This window comes from Heliangelus exortis, chromosome 1 (genome assembly GCF_036169615.1).
Source record: "Heliangelus exortis chromosome 1, bHelExo1.hap1, whole genome shotgun sequence".
Classification (NCBI taxonomy): Eukaryota; Metazoa; Chordata; class Aves; order Apodiformes; family Trochilidae; genus Heliangelus; species Heliangelus exortis.
In genome coordinates, this window is record NC_092422.1 from 162,398,755 (window position 1) to 162,423,229 (window position 24,475).

The 24,475-nt window shown below is 37.3% G+C and overlaps 1 protein-coding gene across 2 annotated transcripts; it reads right to left on the reverse strand.

Moving 5' to 3' along the window:
• Window positions 1–1,170: 1,170 nt before the first annotated feature.
• On the reverse strand, window positions 1,171–24,474 carry FERRY3 (FERRY endosomal RAB5 effector complex subunit 3). 2 transcript variants are annotated; one of them, XM_071733420.1, is made up of 14 exons: window positions 24,283–24,474; window positions 22,901–23,095; window positions 22,484–22,629; window positions 21,075–21,256; window positions 19,312–19,411; window positions 19,096–19,217; window positions 16,729–16,835; window positions 15,827–16,024; window positions 11,641–11,748; window positions 10,441–10,509; window positions 8,709–8,911; window positions 3,645–3,702; window positions 2,384–2,451; window positions 1,171–1,410 (listed from the first exon to the last, which is right to left on the reverse strand). In XM_071733420.1, the coding sequence occupies exons 2-14, from the start codon at window positions 23,076–23,078 to the stop codon at window positions 1,318–1,320; spliced, it is 1,632 nt and encodes a 543-aa protein (XP_071589521.1). In that variant the 5' UTR covers window positions 23,079–23,095; window positions 24,283–24,474; the 3' UTR covers window positions 1,171–1,317. The 2 variants fall into 2 exon arrangements, with proteins under 2 accessions (XP_071589521.1, XP_071589520.1); XM_071733419.1 differs by lacking the exons at window positions 22,484–22,629; window positions 24,283–24,474 and having other exon boundaries at window positions 22,901–23,036.
• Between the last annotated feature and the right edge of the window lies 1 nt (window position 24,475).

Genomic DNA, 24,475 nt, shown 5'->3' on the forward strand with positions numbered 1-24,475 from the left:
TTTAAGTAATTTAAAAAAAAGGCCAATCACAATGAAAATAAGATTTATTTCTTAGTTGGCTTCCAGGATTTCCAGTCTTCCAGTGCAGAATTTCAGCAATACCTAGAAAGGATGTCAGCTGCAAAGGCAGCTCTCACAGGATCCCTGTGCTTCCTACGTAACAGAGCTGTGGATTTCAGGAAGCTGCCTGGCACCTTCACCATGCCAGCTGCTTCGTTGGGAGCCCAACTCCTTGGGGCTGACCCGAGAATCCCAGTTGCAGGCAGAACTTTCCCTGTGGCCAGGGAAAAGGCACTGAGGGATTCCTTCCAGCCACCTGGGCACACAGCTGAGCTCAAAAAGCTTGGCTGTCCAGGACAGGGGAAATCCAGTTGCCAGCCTCCCCTCTGCTCCCCATTACCGGGAGGCTGGAGAGTGAGGACTTCTTTTTTTTTTTGGCTTTTTTTTCTTTTTTTTCCCTTTTTTTAAACTGGATTAAAATTTGTTCCAAGAAATGTCATAGCTGTATCTTGTGGTGCCACTCCAGTGTTTCTGATTAGACTGTTTAATCATAAAGCAATAATAAAAAAGGAGAAAAACATACCTGTACAACAGAATACCGAACACTGTTGTGTTCTTCAGTTGTTCAAGTGACAGACTTGTCAATGTGAAACACTGAAATAAAGGAAACAGTTAACACTTTAAAAAAATAAGGAAGAAATAAGAATAATTTAAAATTCTAATTGCTGTCACAGGGATTTTTTTTAAAAAAACAATTCTGTGATTTACAAAATGCAGCAGAATAAATGTTTGTTTTGTGGTTTTCATTTTGTAATTAGTAAAATAAGGCATTACTACATTATAGTTTGTGGTCATTGTGACCCTGGAAAGACAACTGTGTCTAGTTATGTCAGTGTTATTCTAAGGAGGGACCTGACAGTGTTCATTTTTTTTTTAAGTATCACTAAGCAAAATCAGAAAATATTTTAAAAACTCAGCAACCTGGAGGCCACCCAGAAGACCCTCTTCCTACTGTAAGCTCTTATTCCTGCTGCTTGAGAATCATGTATGACTCTGCAGATTACATAAATTACATTGAATTCCTCACCTTTATCTGGAAACCATTCAACTTTAGTAATAACGTGTTGAAACTGAAAGCAAGAAGCAAAAAATCAAGAGCTAACACCCAAGTACAGATAGCATTTTTCTTTTATTAGGATGACACAGTTCTTGGAATTGCAACAAATACCACTTCATGCTCATAATCTCTCAGAAAAGACATTCCATTCCAGAATCTCTGCAATTTTCTCCAGAATACATCTTACTGCTGCACTAAATTCAGTGCTTAGATGTCAGAGTCAATGTAGAGGATACTCTGAAGATTTGTGGAAGCATATTACTCAGTTGGTAAAACATCTCCTCGGAAATTGTCTAGAAAAAAAAAAATCATAAAAAAAAACCACCAGTAAGCTTTGGCTTTTTGCTATAGTCTGGAAGAATTAAGTCTTAGCTTTATTTCTTGACATTTAAGAGAATTGCTGTTTTTCAGAAGACCACAAAGGTTGTTTTCAAACTACGCCTTATAATTCTATTTAATTCAATTGAAACAAAAAGATTGACCCAAAAATACTATTTGTATATTTATGTTACATTATGTGCTTACAGTACACCTCTAGTTCCAGAAATGATTATTTCTGCCTAGCATAAGCAGGCCTGTGTTGTTTGGGTTTTTTACAGGGCTCTTGCTCTGAATTCCAGGATTAGATTCAGCTTCACTGCTTAGTTTACTCTTGGGTTTCTCCTTGCTCAGCCATTTACTAGTTTGTCAAGAAACAAACACATTATTTCCTTCCTAATACACCTATGATATTTATATTATATCCAGCACCACATTTTAGAACAAAAAAAATTTAATGCTAGTCACCTTTGAACAATTTCCTGCTTCTGAAGATCAGTTAGAATTCTAAATTTAATAATTTCAGAATTTTAATTACCATTAACTTCCAATACCTACAGGCATGAGTTAATGAGCATGAATGAACTCGGTGCACACTGCTACATGATATGACTAATAAAGGCCTAAACTTCTACTATGCAAGGTTATCCCATCTCTTCAGAGTAAAAAAATAGCAAAACAAAAGCACCTTTTTTTTAAAGGTGATGGATTCATGGTTTGTAACCATGACCCTCCCAGTCTGAAATTTTAACATCCTAGGAAGATACTGCAGAACACACAAAAAAAATATAACCCCCCTTATTCCTGTTCTGAAGGCAGGAGACCAAAACCACAGTGATTAATTTAAGCTCACACAAAAAGAACAGGGCACATCAAAGAAATCAAAACCAGGTCTGCTGAATTTTAACTTCTTGTTCCAACAGAAGTTGGGAACTTGCTTTAACCTACCTGTGGCACCAAGAACTGTACAGTCCGAGAAATTCCTCCATCCCATGAGGCCATTTCCATCATGAAACCTAGAAAACAGTATTCAACAGTATTCATACCCGTGCAGTCTTCCCCATCAATTACACCATTATCAAGCAGTGAGGGAGTTTTAACATACAATTAGGATTTTAAATGCTTTCACTAGAGATGTTATTAACCACATTTCAATCAGATTTGGCCAGTGTCCTGGCTGAAATCTGCTTTGACTGGAAAACCCAATGAGCAGTTATGGAGAAAAGCAGAATAACCAGTCCTACTGTACAGCAGAGTGCAGGCCAGCAGGAGTGAGAGGTTTCTCCAAAGGACTTCTTACAAGTCCTTTCAATGGTTGACTTTTACTTTCACTGAGGGATAGCTCTTCCCTTCATCTCTGATGTAATCACACATGTGAATGAGTGCAAGATCTTTGCCAGAAGTAAACTGACAATCTGGCAGCAAGAGAAACCACCTGGACTTACATGGAAAAATCTCTGCACTCCTTTATTGCTTAAGTTACAATATACTGGTATTTACATAAACATGAGCCACAAGGGAAACAGGAACATCCTAGTGGCAAACAAAGATACCCAGGAAAAAAACTGTTTAATAAAAGCAGCTATGTTTTTAATTGAGAATTACTAAAGGTCACAATAAGAAGAGGTTCCTTGAGTCGGTGGTAGTAAGAGCATTAACACTACTAAAATTTTAAATACTCTTAACTAACATTTTAAATACTCTTAACTAACTGGTTCAAGTATTTTAGTGCAGCACACAAGAATGCAGTTAAGTAACATGACTTGGAAAGACAGAAAACCAAGTTGGGTCATGAGGACTCTGGAGCAGAGGTGAGTTAGCATATCAACTAGTTTTGGAAAATGCAGGTAGTCCTCATTGTTTGAGGCAATTAAAATAAAAAAGACAATGGAAATTATACTGTAGAGACCCACCAGATCTCACCCTCCTTCAGAGATTGCCCAAAGCAATTGTTAGCACTTTAACTTCTACTATGTACATTTAAGTTAGAAAGACACTTTCTAAACATTTTTAGACTCCATTCTAAGTGTCTGAGACTATTTCCTGGTAGGCCAGCTAAGAATTCTGAAGAGACAATATAAATGTATGCTTTAACAGACAAAAAAATATGGAAAAACAACTATATATGGGAATATATACAGCCTGAGCTGAGGCTGGATGTCACCAAATTCAACACAAAAAACCCCATCTGAAGCACCCATTACCATACCTTTGACACACTTGAACACAAGCTCTGCCCTCTTCAAGCACCATGGAATGGTCATTTCCTAAAAATTAGTAAATGAAACATCTCAGTGCCAAATGGATCAAACCAACAAGAGTAGCAGGCAAGTTACTAAAAATAAAGCATTTTTGCTATAGAACCATATTTTCCCACGAGGTATTCAACAGCATAATGGGCCTTGAAGAGGGATTCAGTTTTCTAGGTGATATGTACCTTATAGGTGACCATGAAAGCACTGCAACTGCAACTTACTGGTAGAAAAATCCAGTGTCAGAACAATATATTAATTTTTAAGCTGAGATGTTGAATAAAAATACTGTTGAAAATTTTCTTAGTGTAATTGGAAATGGGTCTATTTAATTACTGCATGGAGCTTCAGAAAAATGTATGATATCTAGTGGATACCTATCAGATCTGTGCTTCATCTAGCCAAAGACAGACTCCTGGCCACACTGTTACAGCAGTAACTGAAGATTCCTATTCAGGATGCTATCCAGGATGATTCAGATTAAGGTTTATTGGCATACCCACCACCTTCAGTAAAAACCTTCTAATACTGGAACTAGAAGAAGCCCTTCTGCCCTAAATATATATTTTAAGAGTCAAAACAAATAAATTCCATCTTCATCTGATGGAGTTTTAGGTGTCAACAGGTAACAAATTCTTACCTAAATACCAAGATGGGATATGAAAATCACACTGCTTTAAGATATATTAAGACACAGCTACAAGCTCAGGTCTGAGTAACTTAAGTCAGTTTAAATGGTTTAGAACATTAAACACTCTTTGGCTGGAGGCTACAAAGGGAGTTTTATCAAGATGAATATTCCTACTCAGAGACAAAATGACTGTCATTGTAAAGACTTCTCAGAAAGTAGTGCCTATTTGTTCTGATGTACCCCTCAACATCAAAACAAGCACTTTCTAGTCTGATTACAGGAATACAGACATGGAAACAAATTTATCATTCTCTGTACCTTCTCAAATTTATGCTTTACTGCTTTACACAATTTTTTCTTCTGTAAAGCCAGCCTTTATTTTCCAGTGCCAAACACTGTGCAATCTGTCATTTTCAAAGAGCTTAATTTCTGGATTCCACATTAAAAGCAGAATAAGCTAGAAATGACTTTTCAGAAAACTGTTTTATGATGTAAGTCACAATAGATGTGTACACAACACCTTCTTCAGAACAACACTGGACTGCTTTTTTTTTTTTTTCCCCCTCATTTCTAAGACCCTAGAAGAAATACTTGTTCTTTGTTATGATTTATCCGATTATGCACGCTTTTTACCACAAGTAATTTAGGTGTTAATTGTAAGTTTTGATCACTGTAAAGGCTTAGGCTTAGGTAAAAGGCTTAGGTAAAAACCAAGCATCTAAAAAGAAAGGTCCTGTTTCTCCAAAGGCAGCTCCGGAGTACCTTGTGTAATAAATCAAGGGAACTCAGCCTTAAAAGGATTGATTGAAACAGCAGGATATGACACCATTCCTTGGACTATTGCAGAGGAACCTAGATGTTAAAGCTTGTGGGCACTCAGGGAAATAACAGGTTGAATCCAGAATGTCACTGCGTGCAAGCCACAAGGACTGGAAATGACACACCAGTGATGCTGTTCTAATCCATCCTCACAAACCTAGAGTGCTCAGAATTTTACAATGTTAGCAGGGTTTTTTCCTCTACATGCAAATTCAGTAGCAGTTGTGGGAATTATGAAGGGTTAGTACCAATTACAAATACAGTGCAGTACACATATACAGGCAGACAGCCCCTCTCCTGTAGTGAATGTTGGTTAATAGCATTCAAGCATGTAAGAAAACACCTGGGACTTCAGGTTTTGTTCACTACCAGAGACCACACTTGACTCCTTTTGAAGATACATTTTACTGTAAAATTAAGGTTTATTTATTTAATAAGCAGAGGAAAAACTCCAACTCCACTGACTAGAAAAATGTGCTGCAAACCAATTTATTAAAAAAAATGTGTGACATATTCACTACTGTTTTTAGAAAGCTAAGGGCCTTTACGTTTGCAGAACAAAGTAATTTCTGATAATGAAAACACTGAAGTCCATAAATGTCTTGTGGGGCGAAGATTTCAAACCAAATTTCATTGCTTAATATTAGTAAGTTAAGAATTAACAAGATGGTTACTCAGAGTGTATCTGTACAAATCCTAAGCACTGTGTAAACTGCTGCACATTTATGGGCAGGAAACCAGGATGAGAAATATTTGAGGATAACACAGCCACCAATAATCTCCCTATATACATTAAAAAAAATTTATAAAGATCATACTCTCTTTATTTTTCATTCATTTTTTTCAAAATATTTTTGTCTTAATATATGGTAATAGAGCCAGGTAGCCAAGATCCTGATGAGCCACATTTTTCCCAGTGTTGCTGTGTTGACAGGAGCAATGGTTCCCATGCTCAAAAATACCAGGGAAGTGTGCCAGCTCTAGAATTTTTAGTCATGCCATGCTATTAGAGCCATTTCATTCCCCAGTTTATGGATCAGTTTATATTAGATTTGCACCTCCAGACTGCTACAGATAGCAGCACCTCCATTGTTCTAAATTTGAACTTGTTTGCTTTTGCATTTCTCAAGTACTAAACTCAATTTCTTTCTTTTGTTTGATTTAATGACCAGAACACAAAAACCTGGGTTCCTGTTCTTGTTATAAGAAAAACTAAGGAAAACTTAATTCCTAATATTTTTCATAGAAAAAAATAATTAGCTCGAGGGTCCAGTAATAATGAAATGTAGTGATTTCATGGAGACCCACACACTGATGACATCTGTGAAGCTGTAAACACAACTCTTCCATCCACAAAAGAAAACCTTTGGGAAAAGCACAGAGAAAACTGATGATGAATGACTGTCACAGTGAAGCAAGCAAACATCTTTGCAGCTGTGCCCCTGGTTAACCACTTTACAAAAATGTTTTTATGTAGGTGGTAAATGCAGATTCAAAACTGGGGCTGCTGAAGGCACCAAGTTCAGGTTAGCTTTCAGAAATCTGTTATTATTCACTTCTCCCTCAACAAGTTACATACGTGTGTGTTTCAAAATGAGGTCAGGCACCTGCAAAGCAACAGGCAGTGCTGCCAATACTATCCACACAATGCAGTTTTGGCTAAACATACACTTATCACACAGGTCCCTTTCTGCTTACTCTGCAAAGACTTAAAACTTAATATAAAAGGCAAATTGTTTTACCAGAACCTTATGAGAATACAGCATTAGACAAGAAGATAATTGGTCAGTTTCACACATCCAAGCAACAACACACTCCCAAAGCATGCTGAACACCTGGTCTTGTGCTTTATTTGTATTTGAAAATAGATATGCAAATTAAAAGCAAAGTTAACAAGTTTTAAATTTAAAAAAGAAAGAAAAATCATATAGTCAGATGGCAACTTGATTTAGAAAAAAGAACAATACATTTATGAAACATAGTAACTGATCTCATGAATAACCCAGGCTGCTGCTGTGCAAGTTGATTACTTGCATTTGTGCCCAAAAAAAGGTCTTTAAAAACTTCAGAAATAATATAATCTGCTCCTAAAAGTCTACTTTTATGTATGGAAGTATATATTTTAGAAGTTTCATTATTGGACATTTTTAGCTTTTGCATTGCTGGCACTTTCATGATAATCTGCAAAAAGGGGGCCAATTCTACACCGTGGTTCCAAACAAAATGTTAAAAAGTCACTGTTAAAGGTAACCCACTGGTAAGCCTTTACCTTGCTGTAAAGGCACTTTCAAACAAGGAAAGGCAGAATGTGAATTTATAAATTAAAAATCACAGGGTTATTAAATATAAACAAAAAAAACCCATAACAGGCTATAAATATGCATTCAAGGGTATCAGTAATGGCAGCATTGCCTTCTTTTTCTAATTTCTTTTTAGTTTACAGACTTTTCACCTAAGGAGGTGAGGCATATGGCTCTACTGCCTGTTCTGCTTCTCTCCCTGCTTCCCCATTGCCTTTTCTTTCTCTCCCAGTATCCAGTGAACCAGATGTGACAGAGGAAAGAGGCTGTCAATGGTACCAAATTACTAGGCACTGTGAAAAGTTACAGTCGAGTAAGAGACAAGTTCCACACATGAGTGTCCCACTGCAGAAAAGCACAGTAATTAAGCACACTTGTATCTACAAAAAAGCTCAGCAGTATGATGCTACTTGCCCAGCTGGTATTTGGGGAACTCAGAGAGGAAACAAGAGACAAATTAAGGATTCAAGTAATTAGGCAGCAAAAGAGACACTTCAGAGCAATGGCAAAATCTGGCTGCTGCTGTGTATGGTTAGAAAGTGTTTAGGGGTAGAGAACTCCAACCCAAGTGTTCATAAAACTTACATTCTAAGGTTTTCTAACTAGGAAAAAGTAAAACTGGGGTTCTAGCATCAGTATCACATCAGAGACTCTGAAGGTATAATTTCTAAGCAAGAGACATTGATAGAAGACTCCCAGGCATGTAGTCCCAGCTTTCACTAACAATTGAGCAACTGTGTAATAAGGTGGATCAAAGAAGTGAGGTGTCCAAAATTTGAGGTGGGTATAAAAAGCCAAAGTGATTCAGCTGGCTGAAATGTTTTTAACTGCTTCAGTTCCTTAATTTGGGTGACTGTATCTGTATGAGAAGCCAACACAATGATGTGGCAGGAGCATGTAGCTAGGATAAACTGTCCCATTTGGCTTCAACCAGCATAGAATCATAGAATCATGATTGGTAAAGCCCTTCAAGATCATCAAGTCCAACCATCAGTCCTAAACCACCTCAACCACTAAATCATCTCCCGAAGTGCCACATCTACCTGTTTTTTGAATGCCCCCAGGGATGGCGACTCCACCACCTCCCTGAGCAACCTGTTCAAATGCTTCACCACTATTTTGGTGAAGAAATTTTTCTTAATATCTAGCCTGAACCTCCCCTGGCACTACTCAAACCCATTACCTCTTGTCATGAAACACAGCCATTGCAAAAAATCACTCTTGTTGCATCCTAGAAGACAAAACCAAACCAAGCATTTGTATTTACTTACTTCTGACATGTCGTGCACCAACAGGAGAGGAATGCTAATGGTAGTAATGTCATGTGTGCAGCAAACTTTGAGAATGTTTCTGAGTCCCATGATTGCAGGATCCCGAGCTGTTATGTTACCAGATCTTACATTATCATCCACACAAAGGTGAAAGGCAACATGAATTTCAGAAAGGTTTGAATGCCGTGTGATGTAGAATTCTCCTAAAAAATAATATAAATCAAGAGGGCAAGATATCACAGTTGTGGTTGGTACTGAAATACAGTTGTTAAGCAATGTAAGGATGGGGTCAGGGTCAGACAAAAGGCACGTACTAACATACAACACAGATCAAAATACAAGCATAGGGACATTAAAAAAAAAAAAAAAGGTTAGAAACCAACTGACCTAAAATCTTTTGGAATATCATTGGGTTACATTCATCCTACACTCACTTCCCTGATTTGATGGGTTTCACTGGCATCACAGACACCTGGTGTAATAAGACATAAGAGTGCCAGTGCAGGCGGATATGATCTATATAAAGCATGAAACAGAAAAACAAACACAGAGGAGGTGCAATACTCAAAATATATAATGTAAGCCCTGAACTGCAGACAGATGTGGGAGGCGGAAACACCAAAAATGGATGGGTTAAAATAAAGGATGCAAGAAGTCTGTGGAAAGAGATAGTGGGTTACATAACAACTGAGATACGTACTGGCAGGCAACAATTATTACTGATCATTAGAATTTACAATACTTCATTGTAATGGGAAGATCAGTTACAGAGTTGGTTTCAAAAAGTTATAATAATATATCTCATTTCAGGTATTTTTAGACTTTGATTAATTTATCAAAGGCAGAGAAAGAGCAACAGAAAGTGAAATTCAGATTGCCCCATCTTACACTTCTGCTGGAGATCAATAATCTGTACTAGGGTAACAGAAGAGCAGGCATGCAACACCCCTGCTGTTCCCATCAACACATCAACATCTTTCTTCAGATCTACTTTCACTGGTCATTTAAGATACCACCTTTGTACTGGGACAGCTGAAGAACAGGTATATACTCTTTTCTGGTGACTGCTAAGGAGGTAGTAATCCCCAGCAATGACTATCTGAGAGTTATAACACACAAGCCACCACAGCAAGATTCACCTGAATTGAAATAAGGACCCAAGTGGATTTATAATCCACTTATAATAACAAGATCTAAGACTTATTATGAAAGAAGTTTTAAAGAAGTTCTCTTATTCAACCATAGGATATAATGCCTCCAGCTGCGTATTTATCTTTAAATTTCACAGAAGCTTCCTTAATAAAATTCACAACATATAGAGAAGATACTTCCTATTTGAGAGGAATGGATTTGAACATTCACAAAGTTAAAAAATACATTTCAAAATGATTTACTCAAAAAAAAAAAAAAAAAAAATAGTTGCAAGGGTTTAAAATTCAGCATTTCCCAGGATGCTCAGAGATCCTTTTTCACCCTCAAATTCTAGAAAGAAATTTTAGGCATAGAGAAGCTAAGTGATTTGGCCCAAATCACATGATGCAGTGGCAAAGCTGGGAATAGAAACCAGATGTTCTGACACCCATTTCTCTGCCTTAGCCACAAGAACATCCTTCTCTGATTGAGGTCAACTCGGGTTTACTTTACAATTCATGTTCTGACTTCAGAGCTAAAAATGTGCATCTATAAAACAAAATTTGCTTCAAGAATACAGGAGAAATACAACAAAACTCACCTGGTAAAATATTTGACTGGTTTCGCTCAATATTCTTTAGTTTATCTTCATTTCCACTACTTTTGTTTTCTGTATAGAAATACATAGCAAAAATATTAAATTACACTTTGGCATAAATGTTTGATCTACTGAGATAAATCTGGCTTGAATTTTCACCATAGAGTTACTGTAAAGCCCCCAAAAGGCAGAGAGATGGACAGTAAGTGTTTTTACAGTCTTCAGTAGACTCTGAAGTGAATTCTATCTCAAAACCTTTCTTATTTAATCTTCCTACAATACCTCGTCATTTAGATAAAACACAACACAGTATTCTAAAACTTAATAATGAACTTAATAATGAAGCCCCACAACTACAAAGCACTTTGTTATTTTTAAATAAAGTAACATTCAAAACAAATTTGTTCCTAGCATTACAAGAAAATTTTTAGGGATGTACATAAACCAGCAGCATAAAACCAGCTTTGAGGACTTTCCTCAAGACTACAGCAATAGACAGGTTCCTATGAAAACTTGTTTCTTTATGTGCTTTCATGAACCTACTCGTGTTTCTGATGTACTTAAGCCACATAAGTGGCTCTCTCCAAGGAAAAGAAGATTTCATGACGTACATGCACTGTGTTAACATCACCTGGTCAGAAAACTTCTCAGACATTTGTAAATATATCTGCAAAGTAAGCCATTCACAAGGATTTGGCCAGTACTAAGAAGTTTACACATTCAGTCTATTTATTATTCAGTTTTTAGTGTTCACTTGCACAGAAAGGAAAAAGTCAAAGCTCATTTTCCACCATTTTTAAAGATTTACATTTAAACAGAAATTAAAAAGTCAAGTCTGATGAAGTCTGTGTTGCTACAGAGAGTTTAAACTGCAGAGGAATGCACAATGGCCCCACACACTTCCCATGCTGTCACAGTGTGATCAGAACTGAAAGACCTCTATTTTTAATTTTTTTTGGGTGGGGGCAAGAAGTGACTGCTAGAGCAGCAAAAACATCACATGAACATGCTGCCTGTGAAGAGAGATTTTCATGCAGACTTCTCACAATTTAGTGATAAACTAGAACATTCCAATTTATAGATCAGGTAACTGAAGCAAAGTGGAATTAACTTGCCTGGAACCCTAAATATTCAGCTGACCATTATTCTATTTCAAGAAAAGTAATTTTGGCTGTCACCGACCATGATGTCTTTTCAACTTACTGCTACGCTGTGCTCTGGCCTTCAATACAACCTTCTGGACAATTTCAAGCTGTTCCTGAATTCCAGGAAAATGGAAATCCGTGCATTCTTGGCACACAGTTGCAAAATCTAATGAAAAAGAAATAACAAAATACATGTCATAAGACTGTACTTAGTAACATTACATAATTCTGCTCTACTGTTCAAGGAAGGCCAGATACAAAGTAAACCTACCTCAAAATCAGACAAAGCCCTGCTATAATCCTCTTTAAATTCTACAAAATTATGGCATACATAAACTATTTTTTGATAGACATTAATTGCTGGGGGAAAAAAAAATACCAACTTTGAGTGCTGTTGCTCTTCAAATAAAACCACCCAGAAAAAAACAACAGAAAACCAGCAATACTATATGTGCATTAAATGTAACTGTACTTTTAAAGTTATGTCTTGTTACTAACTGTCCTCTAATCTGTGATACTTTATTAAAATGTATATAATAGATATTTTCAACAGCATCTGGTTTGTTTTGAGAAATGAGAGCTATTAATGAAATTCATCAACAGTGTATCTGAAAGGCTGCAATTCTTTCCTTTTAGTTCTCAAAACACAGATCTGAAAGCTAAAAAAAAAGTGCCATCAGTTGAAAGAGCTGAAAGTTCCTCTTCTTGATAAGCAAGTATTGGAAATCTTACACAAACAATTAGACTTATACTGCCTTTGTGACTGGTATTCTGAGCTCCTCAGCTTAATGTCCAGCCAGCTCTCCAAGTTAGTCAGTGGGAGCCAAACCAAGGTATTATCAAGGAGCAGGACTACACTTAGTGATTACTACTTGCTTCTCATTTTGAGATACCTGCTCTAACCCTCCTAAAGTTCTTAATGTACTCTGCCTATCTGGAGGGCACTATGTATTCTTGAGAGCAGGCTGTGAGAGAAAAGTCTTAACATGTTACAGCATTTTACATCATAAAACCTATTTTCAAAAGGCTTTATTGAATTCTGGTATCCAAAACCAAGGGAGGAAAAAGCTCATGGTTCAAGAGACTGTCTTCCAGGTGTAGCAAAATAAAATAAGGTCACAAGACATGTTATTTGAAACCAGCAGATGAAAAATCCCTTGTATGTGAATTAAAACCAAAAATTTTAGTTAATCGCTTGCCTGAATGTGATAGACCTACTCAAAACTTGAGTCACAGTAGCCTTACAAAGTCTTAATGTAACAGAGCTAACCAATGCATAAAGTATATAACAAAACTATTCATCTAGCTTAGAAAAAAATAGTCTGAATGAAATAAGCATGCTGAAAGTTCACCCTAAAGTTCAGCTTTCTGATCAAGACTGTTTCTAGAGATGTATCCAAATCTGATTTCAAAGGTTTATTTTGTTAGTTGCTGCAAGAAATATACAAAACATTGTAATGATGGTTTTCAGATACCTTGCATACATCCTGAATTTTGAGACAAACTGAACCATTTTTTGGATGACATATTTACCAAAATGCAACATCAAAATGGTGTGGGAAAACTAAAAAAATACACTAAATGAAGAGCATTCTTAAGCTTCATCAGGATGGAGCTAAACAAACAAGGTCAACCAAGTAAGTGGGCTATAAAGGCAACAAACAAAGGTTTGTATTTTTTCCTAGTTCTAAAACTGAAGCAGGAAATTGTTCCTGCACTTTTGCAACCCAGAAATTTAGACCACACAAGGCACTAAGTCTTTATTTAAACATTATTTAAAGGTCTTCTATTATTGCAATTTTATTAATCTGTTTATTTATTGGAGAGCCTTTAAGAAAGAACTGCTTCTGGCTAAGTGCTCTTTTAACAAACATCTTGAACAGTTTAAGATCAAAATCTCAGCTTAAAGGTGTTTATTACTGCTCTTCTGCCAGAAGCTACCACTCTCACCACTGAGTGGATTTAAAGAAATGTGCTCAAACCTCAGTTGCCACCTAGAGTGGTTTGGGGCCTCAGTACAACCAGATGTTCATCCACAGTTTAAAACTTTGTATCTGACAAGGTCAGAGGAGCAGAGATGAGACACATTCACCCCCACAATATTTTCAAACAGAAGGGTGGTGCAGACAGCTAAAAAGAACATGCCCACAGTTCAGTTTGCCAAAGTCACAGATCACAGAATTGTTTTCATTGGAAAAGACCTTTAAGACCATCAAGTCCAACTGTTAACCTAGCACACTGCCAAGTCCACCACTAAACCATGTGCCTAAGCACCACATCTATATATCTTCTAAATAACTCCAGGAATGGTGACTCGACCACTTCCCTTGGCAGTCTATTTAGTGCCTGACAGCCCTTGCAGTAAAGAAATTTTTCCTAATATCCAACCCAACTTCCCCAGGCATAACTCGAGGCTATTTCTACAAAGCTTCTACCAAGTGGGAGAGGAACCAACAAAAAAAGGTGTTATGCTGGACACTGTTCTCACCCATGAGAATGGGCTGGTGGACATCATGAAGCTTAAAGTCAGCCTGGGTTGCTGGGACCACAGAATGGAGGCATTCAGGATGCTCAGGCCAATGGAGAGGGTGCATACATGGAAAGCTCAATATCCTGGACTCCAGGAGAGCAGACTTTGACATCTTGAGGGATCTGCGTGGTAGGATACCACGGGACAAAGCCCTGGAGGGGAGAGGAGCCCAAGGAAGCTAGTCAGTATTCAAGGATTACTTCCTCCAAGCCCAGGAATAATGCATTTCAACAAAGAGGAAGGAGAAAAGAATACCAGGAGACCTGCAAGGATGACCAAGGAGATTCTAGGCACACTCGGATGTAAAAAGGAAGTCTACAGAGGGTGGAAGCAAGAACAGGTTGGGAGAAAGTTGTCTGAGCAGCCAGGACTCACTTTAGGAAAGGAAAGATACAGCCCAGAGAGAATTAAATCTGGCCAGGGACACTATGAAAAGTTTTGACAGTTACATTAAGTGATAAAAGGAAGACTGGGAAAAATGTGGGCCCTCTCCAGAAGGAAACAGAACTGGTCACACGGGATATGGAGAAGCTTGAGGTATTCAATGACATTTTTGCCTTCACTGGTGAGGGATCTAGCCACACCACTCAAGGTGCAGAGGGCAAAGGCAGGGACTGGGAGAAGGAAGATCTGCCCACTGTAGAAGAGCAAGTTTGAGACCACCTAAAGAAACTGAAAGTGCACAAATCCATGGGACTTGACGAGATCCCTCTGCAGCTTCTGAGCAAACGAGCAGATGAAGCTGCAAAGCCTCTTTCCACCATATCTGAAAAGTTGTGGCAACCTGGTGAAGTCCCCACTGACTGAAAAAGGGGAAACACACCCCCCAGTTTTAAAAAGAGAAAAAAAGAAAACCCAGAGAACTATACTTCTGCTCTATCTGATACTAGTTTAGGTATTTAAGCAGTAAAAATAAAGTACCTGAGAATCAGTACAAATATGAAATACTCTCAGAATTAAGCAACTTGAAATCCATAAACAGCACAAATGCCACTGCAATTTTTACTCGCATACTTCTCTTTACTTCTTGCTACAGGCCTGACTCCACACTCTTTTCAGAGAATATCAACCACCACAGTTTGGTTTTTTTTTTTAGGGCACACTAGAATAATGACAAGTAACAGCAGTTCTGGTCAAAAAGAAATTTTAAATGTAAATATTTTGGTATTAAACTTCAAGAGGAAGGTGGGAAATTCAGTAATGTGTTCAATACAAATCACCTTCATCACAGTGTCCAGTTAAACAGACATGCACTTAAAATAGCTACTTATCAAGTTTTCCAGGAGCAGAAAAGTGCTCCAGGTATCTCAATTACATGGTACTTTTACATATTCATTTATTAAAATCGCATTTTCATCTCTGTAAAGAGGTCTCAGTATGATAAGGTGACACTGGAGAGTTAGAATCCTCTACTGATAAGAAGTCAGCTTAAAGCAGGGAAATCACCAGAGAGGTGTTCACACTAGTACGTTCCTTACTCAAACACAAAACCTACAAAACAGGAGAGAGAGATAACAGGACATCAGAACATAACTCTGTCCCTCATCCTTATCCACATTTTCTCACATTGGTTACCCTTTTCCAATACCATGTCCAAACCATTAGGGACTCCAGTAAATCTCAATTTTACAAGGAATATTTTTTCTGAAAGAAGACAGTAAGTTTCTGGGAGGTATTTGTTTTCACTGACAATACACCCCACTAGAGGACTCACCTCTTTTGATGCCACTGTATGAACTGATACGGTTATCTACCAGCAACACCATGCCACAGAGAGAAGTTGAATATAGAGACATTGCAGTTTGAAGTCTGTGGAGTTTTACTCCACTCCGATGGTTGCGCTTATGTTTGCAGAAATCCAGCATGTCAGCTCTCAACAATCTTAAGTTATGCATGGTCTTCAACTGAGCTCCTGTATAAAATATAAATTGTTTAATACCTACAGTAAAAGAGGAAAGTCAGGATTATTAGTAAAATGCAAGAGTGCTCCCCTGTGTTTTAAGAAAAAGTTCTATAAAGGAAATATAATCAATAATCCTCGAAGGAAGTTCTTAATCATATATCAAGTTTTACATAGATACCATCAATTTACAAAATAATTGTAAAGTCACAATATTTTTGCATACTGTCACAAAGCAAGGCTTATCTATACATGAAATTATGCCCATCATGCCCAATTGTGAGACTTTGGATGAAGTACCAATGCAGTCAAAACAGAGCATGTAAGAAGTCTCTGTTGCATAAATAAAAACTAGAAGTTTTAAGCACCTGTTTTCCTATTACTTTTTCAAGGCAAATCTTACCAAAGATAAGAAAAGTTAAAAATATAGTTTTTAACTGCAAAATGCTAGCATGCATTTCTACACTAGTGACCTTGCAAGAGCACATAAAAACTTGCTTCCAGTATGGTTTCCATTTTTCAGGTAGCTAGATATTGTTTGATACAGTTCATACCACACTGTACTTCTCTTGCATCTGAGAAGAACAAATACAAAACAGTTACAAACTGTACATATTTTATACATTGACAGTTAAATACTATAAATAATACATTGCTTAGATACATTATTTATTAGCATCTGTTATTATGTTTGGTTTTCAGTTTAATTTACTTACCCAAGTGAATGGTAAAGCTTTCTTCTAACAGCCTTTGCTCCTCATAAATTCTTCCATTTCCTTCTACAGATTCTCTTAGTTGGCTGGGCTGAACCTTAATTTCATCACTAAAATAATGAGAAACATACTGAAAAGGTTATCCTAATTTCTGCTCAAGACCAGAAATGTTTTGTGAAAGCTACCTGAGGTTTTCTTTACAAGTTCATGGAAACCAAAAGACTAAAGCTATTTGAGTGCACCACGTTCACCTGAGGTTTTGCTATAAACATGCTCTAGGTGCATTCCAGCAGGAAGAGTAGATTCTGCTATTATTTTACATTACCTAGCTCATTTTTAAAGATTGAGATATAAAGATAAATCACAATATCTAGTCATAACACAAGAACATAGGAATAAAAAGAAAAAAAGAAAAAAAAACCCAACTGATTTCTTCTCAGTCTATTCAGAATATCCAAAATCTTATGAATTTACTAGACAAAACATTTTTTCCCCCACATAAAATGGAGGTTAAAAAAAAAGGCAAATCAAATGATCTACAGTGTTGAAACCAGCATAAGAGACTTCAGAGATCAATTTTAATTTCTTTCCTAAACTCAACTGTCACTGTAGGTGAAAACATGTTCTGCTACATGAAGGAGCATAAACATCTCTCCCATTTTCTTCTGCATTAACTCAGAGTTTATTTGTTTTCAGTGTGCCTAATCTTCAAAGGTGTTTTATATAGGATAGTTTTATAAACGCACAGGCAATTCCACTAATTGCAAATGCCCAGTTATTAGGCAAATCTGTTAAGAAATATATACACACACATATAAGCAACTAGAGGCATAAAGACACATACACAAATGCATATGTGTACCTGTCCTGTCTCATGTTTTTTTCCCCTCTCTTTAAGCTTCAGTTGCCCCTCTATTGACTTCCTATGCACTATTTTCAAACCTATTAGGAACCTGTAGTTTTAAGGACAAAACAAGCAAAGGGATCACACTTTATGCTAGTGCAAGCAAGTGCAATGATTAAAACACTATCACTTCACATCTGTTAATAGCCATCCAAGATTATGAAGCCAAAACTTCCTCACCCTCCCTCAGAGGTATAACCTCCAGACCTCTAGCAGTCTGTTTCTTCCAGCTTTCAGCTCTAAGCAACTTCACCTTGGTCTTACTTTACAGCAGTACAAGGCCATAACTCAAGGAGATTCACTTGTAATGTCACAATCTTTAAAGCCTCATGGAAATAATTAACCAAGCTAAAATGAAAGGAAATAATTAACCAAGCTAAAATGAAAGGAAATAATTAACCAAGCTAAAATGAAAATTATGTGGGAAAATATTTTAGGACTGGGCTTAAGAGAGCTTGAGCAGACTGTCACTGCAGCAGTGATGTTTTACCTGGCCACTAGGTTAGAAAGACACAAGCTTTCCTGTGAGCTATGAAGCCCTAGGACATGCTGCAACTAACCTGAGAACTGCAAAAGATTTCCAGAACATGAATTCACAGACATTAAAATCCCAAGGAAAATAGTGAGAAATCTAAACATATAGAATCACATTTGAATAACATTCACTTCCTCTCTCTCTCTTCTCTCATGTTCCATGCACTTGGTTTTCTTATCTCAAAAGGAAACACTTAACTCTTGAAGTATTTAATGCATTATGATCCGTGCCTCTTACCACTGGCATCCACTTTGCTCAAAGATCTTGTGTTTCCCATAAATTCATTACAGTGTCCACTTAAATATACTGAGCAGGCTCTTCCACTGACACAAAGCATGAGAAAGCAACGGGTTTTATAATTTCTATTTTCTCATTACTACCAAAGTTGATAGTTACTAGTGACAAAGAATAAGGATCTTCTCAATTTACAAATTTCAGATTTCCCTGCCATTTCTCAATCAGAAAGCTTCTCGTTCAACTATCACCGCAAGTCTTCACAATAAAAAAACTCCCTTTTTTAGGTGTCCAGTGATGTTAGCATAAGCCAAAAAGGCTTCTAAATTAAATTAATTCTAAAATCTTAATTTAAACCTTGTGATACTGTTACCATTTATTAAGCTGCAATTATTCTGAAGAACATCCTTAAGTGGTAACAGAGAGCTTTGTAAAATAGTGTTAAAGGTAAATGTTGTAAATAAAGGCAAAATAGAAGGAAACTCCATTCAGCTCAAGTTGTGGCTTAGTGCAGCAAAATACTTTCTGGTACAGAAAGGTTATAACACTACACAATGAAGAAACTCCTAAAAAGTATATATTTAATTATGATGGTTTGTAGGTGTTTGATTTTCTTTGATTATCCTATTTAAATGGCTGATCTGAAATAAAGTCCTTTGAGCTATTAGAGATGGAAGCATTACAGAGGTATTAATACCTGATTGAACTGTTGTTGGGATTCTTCAGGTCCTGATGAAGCTTTATCACCCATTCCTGATATTCCTGCTTCTGGATAGCAGTAGACTGTTTTAATTCATTGGTCCATTTGTTCTCCAAAACCTAACAAGACAACCATGGTAACTTGAGTGTTTTGGGTTTTCTTTTTAAGACAATTATTTGTGCAACATATTCTAGATCACTGAACTAAATTTACCTGCTGAGATTCAAAATGCTGAGCTGCTAATGAATTTACATCTTGGTCTGTTAGTGATTTCCCTAGTTCCTGCATCACCTTATCCATTTCTGCTCCTTGTCTGAAAGAGAATCAAATGTAGATTTACAACAAGCAACACTTTCAAAAAACTGTCAGAAGAACACCAGTTGTTGATACAGGTACTGTATATAATGGTCAGTTGTATAATTCAGCTGGTCAGGGCTCATCACAAGCAGAGATACAGCTGAACACAAGGCTGAAAGACACTCATGCAGTACTTTGTCCATCTACTGATTTCAGAATTAGAGTTCATACATTTAAAGCCCGCCCTCACAGATGTTCAAAACAAGGTATGGAAGTATCTCCAGATACTTAATGATATCCTTACCATTAGAAGAGTTATTTGAAAAGGAGCTATTCCCATCCCTTGCTTTCATCCTGCCCTGACCACAGATGATGCAGACAGATAAACACCAGGAAACAGGCTAAGCACACTAAGAGTCAGGTGAACTTCCAGCTGAAACTGGAACAAGGGGACATGGAGTTGAAGGGCTGTCCTGCACTACCAACAGTTCATACAATACCTCATTCCTCCATACTCACCTTAACCCCTGGCTTGACTTACTCATTCAGACTCAGCCCTTTCTTCAGCAAGGAATCAATTTACCCAAGCACAGATTTAGCAATGAACAGCCACAAAACAAACTTGAGCTGAGGGTCAGTGATTCCAAGTCAGCTCCTGTGCAAGCAGAATACCACGTGTGCTAATCTGGGATAGCCCTAGCTGCCACCAATAAGTGGAGTTTCTTGGTTACAAGAACTAGATAGGATAAATTCCTCTGGAGCAGATATCACACTAGAGCTCTACACTGCTGCTCTTAGGATTAAGTGCTCTTTCTTCTAGATGCATACTGGAGAAAAGCCAACAAACAGAAAAAACGTTTTGCTACAATATTATTTGAAAGATTTATCCTCAAATTTGGAGATACATCAGATTCAGTCCATAAGGAACTTCACATAAACAGGTATGAACTGTATAAAGTAATCTTAAGCAACCAAAAGAATATTAAGAACTACTTAGAATATTCTGACACCTCACAAGCTTCCCTAGTATTTAGTATCTATATCTGTATTTGTGTGCATTCTTTTTCCTTCACCTATTTAGTCACAAAAAGTAATATAAACCTCCACATTGTATGTGTGCCCTCTTGTGGACAAAGAGGCCACCAGCAGCTACTCTAGATTAAAAGGAAATTCAGGATCCCATACGGACTTTCCTTAATTTCAAATTCATCAATATCAAATGTAAAGTTGGTTCAAATCTTTTGCTCATCTTCTCAACCTGTAGAACTTCCAATTTTTTACTTAAATTGTATTATAGCAACGGCAAAACACGGTACATACATATACTTTATTTCTCTAGATACCCCAATCACTTTAGGTTGCTATACCACTTATAATGTGGATAGAACAATGGCAATCAAAACTTGTATTACCTTGACAGCCTTATCTTTTATTGTTTTCAGGGACTTTGATGGCCTTATGTTTTATTATTTTTACTGACTGAGAAGAACACAAGATAGCTGACCCTAAGAGTATAGGATAAGCATTATATGACTTTAAAGAAGGAAACTTAAAACTAAAATAGGGATTACATAGATAAATAAAAGTCAACACACATTGTCTTATGAGCTATATACACCCAGTGACATGCATCCACTTTCAGTAAAATAGAATAGGGAAAAAAAAAAAAAAGACAATACCTTTCCCGTAGTTTTTTTAATTCCACGTCTCTTTCACTTATTAATTCCGAGATACTAACAAAATAATTGTGTTCCAGGTTTAACAGCATTTCAGAGGCTGGAGAATGTATCAGGTCATGATAAACATCAGCAAAATCTTCATCCCAGCTGGTTTCCTCAGGTTTTGCATATTCTAACATTGTCTAAAAATGATAAGAGATTTTAAAGCATAGGTGCCTTTTAGGACATTTAAGGATCCCTTCACAATGGTGAGGCAAAACCAACTAGGCATGCACCCTGTTTCACAGGTTTCAACATACATGACCTTTCTTTCCTAATTTGAGCTGTATTCTACTTTAGCTTTAATATTTCCTCCCTTCCCACATTCTTTTCTTTCATAGTAACAGCAGAAACATTAAGGTTTTGCCTCCAGTGAGAAATTACCAGTTTTGAGCCATCAACAACTTGGGAAAAACAAGAGTATCTACAATAATATTTGCAAATGATGAATTTTAGATACAGCCCAAAACACCAGCTGTGCAAATAAAAAATGTTTTGCTAGAAAGGATGACTAATCTCTGATGTCACCAGAATCTCATCAAAAACACTGATTTAAGAAAAGTCATTTTTATTGAAAAAAAAAATGCCCCAAAGACATCAGTTTTGCAAGAGAAGGCTCTAAACTCTTCCAATGTTTAACATGTTACAACTCAACCAACACAGATTTTTCCTTCTTACAGCTAAATTTAATTTTGTTGAAGTTCATTAAGGCAGATTATTGGCTTCCAATGCTCTTTATAGCACATCTATCTTTTGCAATTTTTAAAAAAGTTCTTCCATATTCCGTGAGAATTAAATTCAATTCCTATGAACTCTTCCTCAAATGCTGAAGTTTTTGTCATTGTTTGGTCCCCTCTTTGCTAGGACTCCTTCAGTTCTTTTACATTCCTCTATTTTGAAGATACCATGAAAAATTGAAAGCTTTACTGGATGCCACATCACAGTAAATAATGTAAAATAGTCCCATGAACTCAGAAAATGAGCTGAGAAGTCTCTTCCAACTATGTACCTTCTCTTTGAAGTCTTTATTGCTATTTTGAAGATTTAGGATAGGAGTACCACTTTACTGTAATCGTTTGCTTTTATTTTAATGCACTATAAACTTTAGGTCGATTTTTGTAAAGTATCACTAGCTATTTACCTCTCAATTTTTTTATCTTCTGATTCTATCAAATTCAGAAAAACACCTGCCTGGGAACTTGTAGGATGAAGGCTTAATGATTACTTCCAGATACAAAGAAAAAAATGTAAATAACTGATTAGCAAATTTCAACATATTTTTTAATCTTTGCAGTTGTGATTCTGTCTCTACAGGCACACACACTCCACAAAACAAGTCCTGAATCTTAACTTTTCAGCCTTAATCTTACCTCTTTATAAGCTTTAGCCCAAGTATCTGCCAGCTGGTTTATGTCTACTTTTCCTGATTTCACTGCTTCCAAAGCCATTTCAGCTTCTCTGTCATAATCTTTTATAGTTTCCTCTTCTATGAACTTATTAAGAGATTGCTTCAGGTCTATTATAAAAAGAAGAGAATGGGCCACCAACAAACCATGTCAGAAGTATCAATAACCACTTAAACATAAATAATATATTTTTTCTGAAAACCTTTGACTTGGACACCTTACTTGCTACTACTGACAGTAATTTTCTTAATGTTTTGCTCTTTTAAAAAACATTTTTTTTTAACTGTTCTAATAAATACCTTTCTTTTGGTTTCTTAAAGCAGACTGTAAGAGAATTATGGACATGCATATATGACATTACTTTAAGAAACTAGATCTTACCATCTTCTATAAAGCATGGCAGATTGTGCAGCAGCATTAGACGTCCATGCAAATGATTAACATTCTCTTGCACAGGGAAACTAAGAGGCACAGTAAGCACTAAACGTTGATTTCCAGCACTGAATGTGTACACAAAGTCTCTCTCCCTAGTGCAGGTCTTTCCTTTGTGAGGCTTCATCTTCTGAAGTTGAGTTCCTGCATTAACAATGAAAATAACATACATCTAAAATTTTAAGTAGAAAATTCTAACTAAAACCATGACTCGATTAATAATTAACATCTTCTGGAAAACACAAAAACAAAACAAAACCAAGCAAACAAAAAAATCCGGAGCATAAGTACCAGTTTCCAAAACAATTAATGCTCTCAAACTGTAACTGAGTGTATCTGTATATGAACTTGGGTAATTACTCTTACAAATTATGGTATAAGCCTCTTGACTTAAAAGGCAGAAGGAATCCTCATAAACAGTGAACTTTAGCTGACACTGTAACTGCTGCCATGCATGTCCCAAAATCTGAAATCCATCACAGCACATTAGGATTTTATTTCCTTCTTTCTGCATGTGGTAGGCTTGGGGAAGGAAGTGGCAGTTGGCAATAATTCTTAGAGAATTTTTTTTTCATTTTGTAATCTGCTTTGTAATAGATCATTATTTTTAAATTATACCATTGAAAATAAGCCAAAAGAAAGAGAATTGTACAAAGGATAAAAATGCAAGATGGAATTTATTAATTTTTCCCCTCTGCTCATTTACATTCGCTTTTTGAGCACTACCTGCAAAGCTGGACACATTACTCCAGCTTAACTCTCCCAGCGCTAAAACACAACAGTGTCCCAGGAGAAGATGAGCAGAAAACAGAAGAAAACAAGTGTATTTTCCACAGCAACTTTCATGGGACCAGTTTATAGGTTTGGTGAGGGTTTTTTTTATTGTTTGGTTGGCTGGGTTTCGGTGGGGTTTGTTGTTTTTTGTTTTTTTTTTTTGTGAACAAACCTACAGGTTAGAAAAGAATGAAACGAGATGAGTTGCCAATCTCAAAACTCCACCTTGGCCCTGAGGCCAGCGCAGGGGAGCAGCCGCCCTGCCCCAGCAGAGAGGGACTAAACCCCCTCCCTACTAAGGCTGGCGCTGATGCCCCCAGCTCCACCACAGGCCAGAAGCAGCACGGCCCAGGCCCAGGGAAGCAGCATTCGCTCCCGCTACTCAAAAAGAAAACCAACCACAATCAACCCAGGAGCCAAGGGGGCAGCGGGAGGGGAGGGCCCGCAGGATCCCGTTCCCCATCACCCGCCCAGGAAGGCTCCAGAGCCCTGAGGTAACCACAGCCCCGCAGCTGCGCGGCGCCGCTTCTCCCGCGTTCTCCTCCCTCTTCGCTCACCTGGATGCCGGGAGGATGTGGGCTCGGCCGAGGATGAGGAGGAGAAGGAGGAGGAAGATGAGGAAGGAGAGGAGGTGGGCGGTGGCAGCGGTAATTCCCGCCTCCCCCTGAGGACCTCTGGGGAGCAGCAGATTCGCCACTCACCCGCTTTGTGGCGAATGTGCTGCGCTTGGGGCTCGGTGCGGGAGGAGGA

Bases quoted from the DNA above. Each gene is read 5' to 3' on its own strand.
- FERRY3 (XM_071733420.1), bottom strand. From the start codon at position 23,078: ATGAAGCCTCACAAAGGAAAGACCTGCACTAGGGAGAGAGACTTTGTG. The intron at 22,630-22,900 runs GTAAGATCTAGT...TTTTTATAATAG, and splicing joins GCCATGCTTTATAGAAGATG to ACCTGAAGCAATCTCTTAAT. The intron at 16,836-19,095 runs GTATTAATACCT...TCATTATTTTAG, and splicing joins CCCAACAACAGTTCAATCAG to TGATGAAATTAAGGTTCAGC.